The 14,473-nt window shown below is 37.8% G+C and overlaps 1 protein-coding gene across 4 annotated transcripts in view; it reads right to left on the reverse strand.

The window, feature by feature from the left end:
- Nucleotides 1–258: 258 nt before the first annotated feature.
- LOC309440557 (gamma-aminobutyric acid receptor subunit pi-like) overlaps nucleotides 259–14,473 on the reverse strand; it is an 85,046-nt gene continuing 70,831 nt past the window's right edge. For all 4 annotated transcript variants that reach the window (XM_082054310.1, XM_082054308.1, XM_082054311.1 and 1 more), the window contains 3 exons: nucleotides 7,541–7,693; nucleotides 6,503–6,696; nucleotides 259–942 (listed from right to left, as the gene is read on the reverse strand). In XM_082054310.1, coding sequence (XP_081910436.1) covers nucleotides 631–942; nucleotides 6,503–6,696; nucleotides 7,541–7,693 — 659 coding nt within the window. In that variant the 3' untranslated portion in view covers nucleotides 259–630. The remainder of the gene's footprint in view (nucleotides 943–6,502; nucleotides 6,697–7,540; nucleotides 7,694–14,473) is intronic.

Here is a 14,473-nt window from a genome sequence, read left to right on the forward strand (position 1 = left end):
AAGCATTTTGGACCCAGTCCATTTCTACATTCTGCCTTGCACTTATTCAGAAAAGTCTTTGATGCCTATGGGAGTCCTGTCTAAAGATGTAGGGAAGAGTCTTGAAGCATATTTGTGACCTTACACAAATGAATATATTGCTTGATTTGTGTTGATAGCCCATGCCTTCAAACCTCTTTCTTGCTATGAAGCAAAACCAATTCAATCTGCAATTAAACATTTTCTTATATGATCTGGAAAATTATGCAGTACCGACAAAGCTAGAAGGAACTGAATACAGAAAGCATAGCAGGAAAACAACACTTCATTGTTTTTAGTTTTAAATGTATTCAATGCAGTGCATAAACAAGCAACTTTTTTACCAAGTTGACCATTAAAATATTCAAAAATACTTATTTGCCTCTGACAAATAGTTTAATATGGGACATGCATGCTAATAGGAAAGTCAGTTTTGGGTGACAGTTACTTAACAGTGGAAAAGTGAGTTAACAAGCAACTTTGTAGAAATACTTGAAAACATAACATGTCTTTTTATATCGCTTTATCCAAATGCAGCTTCTTAATTCTTCTGCAATTTCCCCTCTCATATCCACTTTCTAAACTTGAAACCAATTTTACACCTTCAAATACTTAGAAATACAAGTAATACACCCAATAAAATACATTAATTATGATGAAAGATAATGGGAAAGAAAACCTGGCATAGTTGTCTATGTGGTAAGGATTTTTAACATGTAAGCAATCAAAGATACAGAAAAGTCTTTTCACTACTGACATTGGAGAACCACACCCACTGTGTTTACTTCTCTCCCTTTTTCTGTCAATGCTGTTTTTGCTGCTCTTGTTTGAATCGATCTTGTTCGTATCATCAGGGTCGCTGAAGCTGTTAGTGACTGCTGCCAGGACTCCATTCCTCTCTTCTTCAACCTCCTCATCCTCATCCTGATAGGAAACAAAACAGCATGTGCTTCAGTGCATGTTCCATTACATATTTACTTTAGAGCTGCAGCAAATAATAGGATTTTTCTTACTATGACTCCTGTATCTCACTCCTTGATTTCAAGGGCGAGCACCTACACACACCAGAGAGCTGCTTTCAGCTTTTAACATCTCTATTTACAGGAAAAACACTGACTTAAACAGCACCTTACTGCAAAAGCTTTTGTAGGACTGGCAAGCAAAGCTTGTTCAAATATGGCCCACCAAGCTTTACTAAAGACAGCAGCAAATCCATTAAATGTGCAACAATAAGCTGTCTTCTGCTCAGGGAGAACACAGGCAAAGGTCAACGTCTGGAAAGCAGGTAAAGCAAACCCCCAGTCTGGAGATGGAGAAGGTGGGAGAGCTGCCAGATCAGCTAGGCAAGATGGTTGGACCCCAAACCAAGCACCCCTCAATACAAGACACTTTCATTCTGTGCAGTTGGCTACTCTATTCCCAATGCTTTGTGATGAAAATCAAATTAACTTAAAACAAGAAAGAAGTACAAAAAAAAGAGGGTCATAAAACAGGCAAGCCCCACAACTAATTCAATACTAAATAGCTCTGTAGTACTTCTGAAACCCATGCTTTAAGTTCAAAGTTACACTAAGGTTAAGCTCATTTTTGTGTGCCTCCCTGTATCAGGACAGCTCTTTGGAGAATGTTGTATAAGCCTTCTGGTAGGTTTTGTTTCTTTGATTAGAAATGGCTCAGAGCCATGAAGTTCATGTATGAAATCTTTACCCTTTGAAGTCAGCGGGTTTTCTGTTAACTGACTCAGAGGACACAGGATTAGACATCAGCTGAAGCTTCAGCTCTAAACACAAACTTTCTTGAAAGTTCTGGGGCATTTATTTTGGTGATATTGCTGATATTGCAGAGATACCAGCAGATCTAAGCTACAAAGATTGGCTGTAACTTTGTATCTAAACTAAACCTAAACTTGTACAGTTAGAGGAGGGGTCATTTTAATTCAGGCAGGTGTACACGTAATTTTGATTTTCTCCTGATGATTTTATTACCTTTCAAATTAGTGATGGCATACAAGCAAAAAAAAAGGCTACATATTTATTTGTGAAATGTAGAATGCACAATCTCTTTCCTCTGATCAAATTGCTTTTTCCACTTGCATCATGAGAAGAAATAGATTAGACAAGGACAAACTTTAGATAAGTTGAGATGTACAGCCCTATGTGTAGCCACACGAAAAGCTCATTTAGAAATATCCCAGCTATTAAAGTCAAAGAAAGCTCATTAAGCCACCTAAGTGATCTGCATGCCCATGCAGAATTGCTCTTCTCCCCAGGGTACTTGTAGACAACGCAGTTCTTGAGCCTTTCTTCATCTAAAATTAGTGATGTCCTTGAAAATTGAAGTGGAGTCTGGACAATGTCCTCAGACTGCTGTGAATCAGTGAAGCAGAACAGATGGAGCTAGCAAAGGGGATTATTACTGCTGTTCATTTCCAATTTACCAAAAAAAAAAAAAAAAGCCAGTATATTTTATTTGAGAGAGATAAACGTAGCTCAACACAACGTGTCATCCTAAAAATACACTTGACTACAAAACCTCACTCATCCTCCACCTACCCTCCCGCAGCTACGTAAGGATTTTGAAACCAAAGGCCAGGATAAAAATCTCCCTATAAAGCATTAAGAAGATCAATCCATAAAATTCCAGTCTGAACCTTAAACAATCCCCAGGGTAGTACTAAAACTCAAACCTGGAGTTTTACTTGGGGCCTAGCTCTGCTATAAATACCAATCTCTTCTGCTTCAAAAAGTTGAGGCATCTGAGGGAAGTGCTGGGGGTGGCAGCGGAGCCTTTGTTAGCAGCACCAGGCACTTGAAACAAGGCACTGGCAAAACAGCCTAATGAATGCACTCAGTGCTTCAGAAGTTAATAAAATGAAGAAACCTCTCAGAAGAGTCCTGACATCTTTCCACTGCTCTCATTTTTTTGAAAGGGGAAAAAAGAGCAAAACAACATCTATACTTGAATACCAGCAGGATTTGGGGCATTATTCATTGTAAGAGTCTATTTGTCTCTTGGGTAGGGCTGGCTAAAAGTTGTACAGAATCACTTTTACTGCAGAGCATGAAAGGACATTGCGTACGTGTCGTTTTTCTTTTCACACAACTGCACGTGAACAATTCGCAGGAGGCTGGTGCTTTATTAGACTGTTCTCAACTCCTTTCTGCTCCCCAAGAGGCAGTTATTACTTAAGCAGAAAATACCATACATGGTGCAGATATACTTGATTCTGTTTGCAGTGTTACAAGGCAGGGTTTTCACAGAACAGAGAATTTTACAGAAGTCCTGTATCACATTGCTTGAAAAGGAGAAATCTAGTCTAGATAGAACCACCACTGCTAACTTATAAAAAACCCAGAGTCTTATAAACTGAGACTATCAAGGGACTTTTCCAGCTCACTGTGGAGAACTGGATGTGATGAAAGATTAAGCTGGTTTACATTGTAGAAAAAAAAAAAATGTATTGCAAGTGTTCAACTGTGGCTTTGATATTAAATGTCACACTAAGGTTTCCCTGGATTCCAGCTGTCAGTGAGAAAATGGCAGCTGGCACCAAGGACTCTGTTTGGATACAAAATCAGCAGCATCCACAAAAGTTACTGTACGTCACCCAAAAAGCACTGTATATGGCACCTGCTACTGTGGCTGCTGTTTATACTAACTGAAGTGTTTGCTGACATCTAACAGAACTGAGGAAAGTAGTCACTCCCATTGAATAATAAAGATGCTCAAGATTAAAAATATTTTAACCTAGAGTGTTGCACAAATGGAGCCTATGCAGTGTTCAGGAAGACTGAACGATGCTTGCACAGCAATGCCATGTAGGCAGAACACTGCCCTTGAAACCTTATTTTCAGTTTTCAAACTTTCCTCATTTCTGACCAAAAGGAAGAGGTTTAGGTGAAAGACAGATCAAGGTCAAAGAGAATTTCTCTGGTTTATAGGAGACTACAATTCACATCTTTGTAGAAAAGAAAATAAACTCAGGATTTTGAGAGGAAACCTCTCCATTTATGCAGTCGATGTGAATGGGACATTTTGTCTGACCTTCTTCGCAGCAGCTTCTTCCTCTGCTTTTGCCATTAACTTCGAAGCTGTCTCTGTGGGTGCTGGTTCATGTGATGTGAGACACTGCAAGAGTGTGGATGTGATGAGCTCTTTTACCAATTTATATTCTAAACTAGACACCCCAAAGCCTTCAAAGGAACAAGATATTCTAGTATCTAACTGCTTTAAAGAGAAAACCAGAAAGCAAACCAGTACAACTAATTCCTATACAAGGCAGAGGGTTACATTTTCAATTCACTTCCTACATTTATTTACATAATTTTGAGTGCAAATTTGGTATCAGCTCTCATATGAGAATAAAAAATTGGGAAGTGAGATTTCTAATTAACTCATGTCCACAAGAGAATACGATAATGAGGAGAACACATTTAAGGTGATGATATTCACACAGAAATTTGTGAAGTACCTGCTAGGCAGTGACATGACATTTTAGCTGCTACTTCTGTCCTTGCAACATTTTAGTTTTCACAGTGAGAAATGAGAAATACAAGCCAAGTGTGCTGCACCCCACTCAGTAAGCAGGGATTGTCCTTGGCTACAGCCAGTAGGTAAAGGACATGGCAGGTATTTTCCTTATTCTGCAAAGTCTTGAGCTGATCTAGGACCGGCCAACTGCCCCTTCCCTTATGTATTCGTGTGGGCAAGAAGTGAGTTGGACACCTGAAGGACAGCAAAAGGCAGAAATGTGCCTGCAGTGACAGATCATCCCTTTCAGTCATTAAGTCCATCGCAAAACTGTACCTTAAGGGTTTCTTCCTTCCTCATTTTAAAGCTACCTCCACTTACTTCATGACTTTCAAGGCTTTGAGTTCCCATGTCTGCCCCATCTGCAAGCACTAGTACGTGTGCCCCAGATGAAAGGGAATCTGACAGAGGTAGGCAAAGGCAAGGGTAGTCGTAAATGCCCTTCATAGATCCAAAGATGCTTAATCGTCCAAGGACTGTAACATTTTATTTTCTTACCCAAACCTCCAATAAGCTTTTTTTTCTGCTCTATGAGCAAAATGCCAACCACTTACTTCACAAGATGGATACGCTCAGAGGGAATCACAACTGATACTACTTTGCCAAGAAAAATCACTTTTCATACTTTCCACTCAAATCCTTATTCAAAGTGAGTGTTTGCCCATTTGCAGACATTCCACCATTAGATGATGTCTTTTAAAACCCACTGAGTGGCTAAGCTTTGTGTCCATTTTTCAGTCCTTCTCCATACACCTAGATCTAATTATGGCTTTGAACACATTCCTGTGAATTTACAGAACCTCCCTCTTATCCAATCAGTCAAAATCCCCTATTAATTGTTGAACTATGTAGGCATTCCAAAAAAATTAAAAAAAAAAAAAAAAAAAAAAGACATCTTGGTTGATCTTCACTGTTTTTAGGCTTCTCCATTGGAATTCAATATCCTGTTTCTTGAGCCTACCTAAAAGCTTTGCTTAGGCATTTGAGATGCTCTGCTCTGGTTTAGCTTAAATAGTTGACAATCTTTCTTCTTCTGGCTGTCTATCCCTACAGTACTCAACCAAACTTCTTCCTGCTTTTTTTTATTTTCACTTTCTGTGTTTTACTTTTTTCTATTTGTCCAGAAATTTCATAAGCTGATTTAAATTTTCTATCATGCATATTAGATTCAGTTCTGTAATTAAAAGCTGCAAGACAATCAGCTTCCAACTTCCTTGTGATTTCGTTCTCACTGCTTATGAAAGTAGTGCTAAACACTGGAGATGGAAGATGTGACAAAACTTCTTCATGAATCTGTCCCAATTATTTCAGCAAGATGACAAATTTCACAGTATTTCAGAGTTGTGACAAGCTCATTAGGGCAGCAAAAAATGCTGCTATAATAATGATGCAGAACAGAAAGTGTATCCCAGTCTGAGCTTCAGCTGCAGCTGTTGAAAGAGAAGGGGTAAGTGGAAGGCTACAGGGATCCAATACACCTAATACATGAAGTTAGCAAACTGATTCAAGTCCCATGCACTTGCAGAGGGTTTAATAAACAAAATGTGATAAAATATTTTCCCTTTTTTTTTTTTTTCTCTATTGCAATAAGATCAAGTCACTGAGCTCAGTCTGATTTTTGAACCGTTAAGTACATTTACGCCAGTGCTTGGGGAGACAATTGCCCTTGATTTTTGTGATACGTCTACCATGTTGTTTGATAAATGGCCACAAAATCCATGACAAAAAGGAGTATTATTACAGCTGGATGTTTCAGTTTGTTTGATATCTTCCGAAATGCTCCAGGTATACAAATTATTTTTCTTTTACTCAAGGTTATTTTCTTTTCACTGTCCGTAGTCTAAAATAGAAACTTCCTTAAATACATTTACTGTTAGTGCTAAGATAAATCATTCTCTTTAGCAGGTATAATTGAAATCTGTTTTGTGGGGCCACAATAAAATTATTAAAATACCTTTGGAAGTTCCTTTGAACTGAGTCGATGCAGAGTGCAGAAATGAGCCACAGCATACTCTAACAGTGCTCCAAAGATGAAACTGAAGCAGATGCCGAGGTACACATCAATTGCCTTAATAAAGCAATTAGCATTTGGGAGCGAAGTCCTGGCCCCCATCATCAGCGTTGTCATAGTAAGGACTGTGGTAACACCTGTGGAATGCAAACATCGAAGTTCTGAGAAAACATGTATAGCAATGGCGCCCTTTACTGCAAGGGCCCTGCTACAAGAAAAGCTTTTCCTGGCTCTGTGAACTCCTAGTATGCCACAAAATTTAATGTGTCATGTTTTGGAAAGAAGACTTCCAAATGAACTTGTGATTCTGAAGTTAAATGCTTATAAACGCTCATAAAAATGTTCGTAACGCTGAGAAGACTGGAAACTAACATGAGAGGGATTTTGGTGCCATAGAATGCATATTTCTGATTAACATATTATTATTGAAATACTATGCAAATGTTCAGTGCAGTTGCCACTGGCCTCATTTGATACGAAATCTTTCTTTCTTCCCTATTCTGTAGAAGTGTTTTTCCCACCCCACCTGCAGTCAGATCAGAACTGATTTGCATTCTTTCCCTTTCAGAATATCCTTTATTTGAAATTAATTATATTTAATCTCTTATAATCCTCTTATTATTCATGTGTTAATTAGTATGTATCATTAGACCTCACAAAAGCCTCACAATTCTGTCTGTGCATGCCATGTGTTTGGAAATGTTGAAATTATTTCCAAAATGACTGAGTTTTTTCCTTTGCTTTCAGCAGCCTCCCCTGCTTCTACGTCTCCTGTAGCTCCCAAAGACATATTCTTAGTTAAAGAATAGCAAGGCTTTAAGGAGAGTCTGCATGATGTACAGCAGATGACAAGCCAGAAAAGCAATTCCACAAACATCAGAAGTGTTTGCAACTTCTGGAAATGGATGCCATGTGCATGCAATAAAGAAAGCACCTTAATGATCCAACTATTGGTTTGTTTCCTTTTGTTTTGCTTCTCACCTATGCAGATTCTGGCTGGAACTGAAGACTGGCTTATCCAAAATGATACCCAGGAGAGTACAACCAGTAGGATTGATGGTACATACGTTTCTAGTATGAAATACAAGATGTTTCTCTTGAGTTCAAAGTGAAACACTAGTTTTGGGTAATGTCCTGTGGAAAGAGCAGGAAAAAAAATAGTGAATGTTCAAATCATAAAAAGTCCTTTAAATTATCAACCTCTATTACTTTTTTCTATCACAATGCAACAAAAGCCTAACAAGTTTGAAGAAAGTTAAACACTGCACTGAAAAATTCTGTTATGAAGGGTCTAAATCGAACTGAAGGAAAAAATAAAAAATATAACACCAAGTCAGTATATCTAGAGTTTCATTAAAGAAATGGAAATTCACTGAGGGTTAGTGAAGGAAAAAAATAAACCCATCAGTGTGTGGAAAGAACGATTCATTATATAACACAACGCAAGGAAATTTGAAATTATAAATGTATTTAGCTGTGGCTACTCGTAAGAATTACCACAATGAACTATGACATAAACTAACATAACAATTGTAACATTATTAAGTTAGTATGGGTCCTTTCTTTAACAGCCTCAACTATCTGTTTTATTTTGCTTTTCTTTTCATTTTCTATTGCTCAAGATATGGATCAAAGGTACCTTCCCTGATACTACTGACCTCCCTATTACATTCCCCTTAAAAACAAGCAGTGTCTTTTTAACCTCACTATGTTTTTCTTTACATTAGTGCATTACAGTGTTTGTGCTGTTCTGAGCGGTATTACTGTTGCCGCACAAAGGATTTTCTTCTAAATTAGTGATTTATAGAAGATAGAAGTTTGGGCCCACAGTCAAAGAGAGAATTGGGTTTCTTTAGGGAACAGCACACTGGTAAGCAGAGTCTGAATTTGATATCCAGCTCACTAACTGAGTAAAATTTAGCTATGCTTGGGCAACAGAAGTACCAGATCTGAAATTGCTACCAATCCAACAGACCAAAGTAAGGCAAAAGCTTGTTTTTTACTAACTTAAATGTACCAAACAGACTTCAAAATTAAGAGTTCAAAATTAAGAGTTAAAGTGTTTAAGTTTTAAAAATATTATTTTAACAAAGTTATTGAACCAGCATATCAGTAAGAGAGTAATGTTTGAATACACTTTGGTGAGATAGCTTTGGCTTCATCTCTTTTAATCCAACAAATTATGATCTACAGGACCTGTATTTGTTTCCAGTGCTGAGTGCTGTGAGTCAGGACAAAACTACAGAACAGTGAATGCACTTTAGCAACAATATATGCATGGACAGGTTATTTGTACATCCCCCAGGTGCACTGTGAGACATGGAATCAAAGAATACTTTTAGAAGCTTGAAGTGCAAGTAATGGATGCCAAAAATGTCTTCTTGCTTCTAGGCTTGAAAATGAATAGTTAAATTTTCATTTTTAAAAGTATTGTATAAATTGCATCCAAAGAAAAATAAGGTTTCATAGAACTCTAAAAATCAGAAAGAGTCACTAGATTATGTAGTCTGACCCTAATCACAAATCATTAAATTTACTCCATTAATCCTTGCATTGAACTCAATCACTTTGATTGAAACAGAGTCTCTTTCACACAGACCTCTACATTTGATCTAAGAATATTTAGACATGCAGCATTCACCATTTCTCTCAGTAATCTGTTACAATTATTAAAATCATTCTGTTAAAAATGAATGCCTGATTTCTAATTGTAATCTGACTTCAGCTGTCTACCACGTTGACTCTGACTTTTCACTAGTGGACTAAATGGTCCTTTGGTAGTCAGCTCTTTCTCCTGCTGAAAGTACAAACACACTGTAATTAGAGTTCTACTTTGTAAGTTCAACATAATGTGGTATTTGAGTTTCTGATTGACAGAAAAAAAAAGGATACAAAGACAGACAGTAGATCCTTAACGCTCTCCATGAGGCAGGAGACACAAAGATGATTTATACTGTTATCATCATTTCTATGTGAAAAGAGGAACATTACATTAGTGTACCACATCAATACTGTGATTTTTAACAATACAATTGTTTCAGTAATTTTGCCTACCAAAACTGATTTTAAGTGTAAGCAGACCAAGGTAAAGCACTCCAAAGTTAGGAAATGTAAAACTCACAGTCAAAACTTAGAGTGAATACATCTCACCCATTACTTCAGTCTGTATAATAAAAGACTATAGCATAAAGCATATTTAGGGATTTTAAATCTGTGCTTCCTAGTGTGCAAGGGCAAGCATTTAAAACCTTAATAAAAACTGTTAAGGATTTTATTAATTTTGCTTGCAATCTTCTTGGCTGCTATTTAACTAGAACTCAGACTAGATACTTTTAAAGAGAAAGACAAGATTTTTCTCTGCAGTGTTTGTACTTGGAACAGTCATTACTGTGGCATGGTTGCAGCTAGCACATGAAGGACGATGGCACAGCCACCAGGAAGGAAGGGTGTCAACCCTGAGCTCATGTGAGAGTGCAAAGGGTGCAAACCATCAGCACAAAACTGAATCCTCCACAGAAGTCATTTGTCTTTCTGTACTGACCAAGGGGAAAGATGTGGTGCCATGTACCCAGCAAAGGAGGGTGAAGAGACTGGACTGTGCTTCCTGCAGGTACCACAGGCACTTGGGTATTCCTGTGGTTCAGCCTTAGAGTTTGTCTTTAAGAATGAAAACTCTGAAATAGCCAATACATAATAGCTGTCCAGCAATACCTTCTCCTTTTTAGCACCCTACAGCGGAATCTCCATTCACCTTAGTATAAAAGCCAAGTGGCTACATAGGAAGTTAGTTCAAAATATCAAACTTGAAAGTCACACTTTGCCACTTCACTGCAATTACCAAATGTAGACGAGACCTTTGACTGTACCTGTGCTCTTCTGTGTTATTTTTCCTGGTGTCAGAAATTTTTGAAGTAACGTGGACAACAAAGAGAAATAGAGATGTAACAGCTTATAGCTGAGTAGCTTTTTGGGGAGCAAAGAAAAGGCATTTCTCTAACCTTAGAGCTTTCAGCTTGGCAAAATCCAAAGGCACATCATGGACATTATAATAATAATGTCAGCATTTCTCTAAAGAGTTCAGAAGAGCTTTTATAATGGAAATTTTGAAGCAAACTATATATAGAATTAATATGAGCTCCTTCTGTAATAAACTGAAGAAAGTAGTCAAGAAAATGTATGCAATGCATACTTATCATGCTAAAGAAATGAGCAATGGGAGAAAATGAAGACAGGGAAATATTGTAGTCTTTTTTCCTCTACACTCTGCCCATACCAAAAGTTATCATATTTAAAAAGAAACAGATTTGCTGCTCCTGTTACGTGAGTTGTATATGAGATAGTAATGCTGTATCTCATTGCCGTTGATTTGCACATCTGACACTGTTGTGCCATCAGTAAGATCAAAAGTGAAACAGCTTCATGTAATCCTAGTCCTGGCTTTACCAGAGTCAACTCAAGCACAGCTCATTAACTCCTCAAAACTCAAGTTCACCCCTCTCTTGAGTCTTATTGACCACAAAAATGCTTGCATTAAAATGAGAAGATTCCTTTTCTTTCAAGTTTCTGGTCCGTGATGGATGCCACCTCAGTGTGTGACTGTTCTGATTCAAATTTGGTAATGTGATGGAAATAATATCTGTGCAGATACCTAATTCTGCAGTAAAGGCATAGTGTTAGCACTTACCAAAGTATCAAATTACTCTGTTTAACAGTTTCTCGGATGAATCTGAACCTAAATGACTGTCAGTACACATACTCTAAACCCATCATAATGTGAGGTATTCTACTTGGTCACCTCATAATGAAAGAAGATTAAATCGAGTTACCCAGGGTTTATAAAATTTACTAGAGGGCAGAAGTACAAAACTGGACAATAGCTCTAGCTTGTGGATGAAGAACAACTCTAGATAGCAGACTATAGTCTCATACCTACTGTAACTCTCTCTCCTCCTTTAAAAAAATAATAAAAAAGTAGAAAGAGTTGAAAGAAACAAAATTTCAGTTGGTTCCAGGTGCCTACTTTTGTTTCAGGATCAAAAATTACACCAGCATAGACTCTGAGTAGCTAAGTAGGTTTAGGTCTAGGGCAGATCTTTCTGAAGGGAAGAAAAGCTATTTTACTCCTTTTTATAACTTGCCTTTGAAGTTTGGCTATTGGCTTCTAAAAACAATATTCTAATTTATTCTAATTTATCTGACACTTTGTATAGACCTTGCCACTGATGATTTTGTTAACACTGACTGTTGCTGCACTGCCTTAAACAGGCCTCCTTATCACCCTAGGATTAAAAACAAAAACAAAACAAAACCACAAACAAGCATTTTTCTGCGGTGTCTGTTCCCAGCTGATGGCAGAACACTGCATCTCTGCTCTTTCCCGCTGCCCTCTGACCAGCGGACAGTCACAGCAGAGGCACCTGAAGCAAGGACAGATGCTCTACAAACACTGTCAGCAGCTCCTAACTTCCACTCAAGTGTTCCAGGATGGGAGCATCTTCCCCCCAGTTACTTCCTATGTTCTTTTTGATGAACTCTACTCCAGTAAAAGACTACTCCACATGACTTTTTATGTAAGAAGCACTCTGGTGTCCTGTACAGGGCTGTGCAGTCAGGCACAAAGAGCACATTCCACTCTGTCATGAATTATGTATGCCTAAGCCCTTGGGTGCCAGCTAAAATGTGTGATGTACATCTCACACAAGCGCATCAGTATAACTCTTCCAATGCATCATTTTCTTCTCTTCTTGCACATTTTAAGGGCACAGTACAGGAAAGCTTTAAATAGCATTTTACTGCCTTAACTATGTGGTGAAAATATAGTTTTCAGTATGCAACTTTTTATTGCTTGTTTGCAATGAACACATGCATTACAGAATTGGTAGCATCCCCATTTTTACCCAACAAATATGTTGTGCAACTGAAATACAATTCTTTGACTGATGTAGGATACTAAGGGTGTCAATATACATTATTAATATGTTATCACAGCTCCTTTGTCCCTCCCTCAGAGAACAGTCGCCTTCAGTCAAGATCTCACAAACTATCTCTTTTCCTACCGGTTCTTCAGAGGTGAACTAAAGGAAACGGAAGATCAGGACAGGCTTCTCAACATGCGTTTCATCTTCATGAAAGTGCTTTACAAAAAATGAGTTTGAATTCCAAATTTGAAATAAAAAATTGAAATCCAAAAGAGAATGAAACAAACCCTTTCATGTAGTGTTTGTATACAGATATATTTATCCATTTAGCTTAGCTATTAAAAAAACAAACAAACAAACAAACAACAAAACCAAACTTACAAAACAAATTATGCCACAGAAAGTTTTCCAAGTCCTTCTGTGTATTTCTGTCTAAACTTCTGGGAAGTTCTTTGTAGTAATCTTAATATTAATTCCATTAATTGCATTTCCACATGTTTTCATGTTACTGTAACTTTTTCAATGCATTTTCCAAAACTGTTTTCTTTCTAAACTGTTCTGCAGAAGTCTCACAAAAACAACTAATGATGAAAAACCTTTCAACATCAATTCAAGGGGAAAACCTTGGTTAAAAAGGTTGATTATATGGGCTCAGGTAGGTAACTTGAACATATATATATATGGTAACAGATATATATGCATATGTAGCTGCTTGAATCTTAGTTGAGACTGGCCAAGACTCACTAGATAAGATTATACTGAATACAGTTCTGAGATTGTTTGTGAGCCCTGTATGGCAAAGAAGATGTTCTCAGAAATAACAATTTGTGAGCAATTACAGATTTTTAAAAAACTGATGAAGAGAAGGAATGAAGTTACTTGGTGTACAATACCTGAAAAAAAAGAATTAAAATTCTACAAAAGTTTCATTATTAACTAAGAAATCGCCTGAGCCTTGGGAAAGTGCAGATGGGCCTGTAGGACAAAGCAAGGTAATGCTTCTATTTTGAGAGAAAGAGACTGTGTCTGATGAACACACACACACTGTGTAGGAGTCTGTTATATTTATACAGTCTTAGACACCCTTCAGAGTTTATATATAGTTTATATACTTTTCGATTTTCAGATCACTCATGATAAATGAGAGTAACTCATCAATGGCTTAGTCCTGACCTCCCACCTGAGAAGCCAATAACGTGGAGTGGCCAGGGGTCAGAAGAGTTTCAACACTGTATAGCTAAATGAGGTCTGACAAGGCCTCTAGTGTAAGGAGGTTAAAGCAGGATTTGTGATAGACATCAAAACCCTGGCAGTGAGTGCAGACAAGGAACAGCAGCCTTTTTCAAGAGGCAAATGCCTTGTCTTTGTGCACCAAGGAGAGGAGACTGACTTTATGCTTTTGTCTCTTCTTTCCCTCTGTTCTGCCAAAATAATACCATTTAAATATGCCGTTTTGCTGACTTCATGGTTTTCTAAGCCGGGAAGTGCACTGAGAGCCCTGACTGCCTGGCATAATTCTCCCTGCCCTCCAGGCTGGGGCTGAAGACTTGGCAGGAAGATTGCAGTAGTTAGAGCAAGACTTCAGGAAAGTTGCCAGCCAGAAGAAAAGCTATCGACAGCCAATTAGCCTCAAGTATTAAATTACTTTTTGCCGCTTTCTCCAATTACAAATGTTAATTGAGATTAATCAGCTATCGCTTGCTGTGAAAATAGAAGCATTTATCAAGTGGGAACACATGGGGTCTGTCCTATGCCCAGTACTGCTCACTAACAAACATCATGACATACCAAGTGTCTTTTAAGAGAGGAGTGTCAGCACATTAGAGAACAGTATTACAGTCCAAAATTATCTCAATGACTATCAGCCTGAGGAAAACAAAAACAAGTAAAAAGTCCTGCACTCAGATGGGAATTACTAGCTCCTAAAGAGAGCATAGGGAATATGTGGCTACAGGGCAATAGAGGAGCTGGATTACTGGAGAAGGAATCACAATCT

The sequence above is a fragment of the Streptopelia decaocto genome (genome assembly GCF_964273445.1).
Source record: "Streptopelia decaocto genome assembly, chromosome: 5".
Taxonomy (NCBI): domain Eukaryota; kingdom Metazoa; phylum Chordata; class Aves; order Columbiformes; family Columbidae; genus Streptopelia; species Streptopelia decaocto.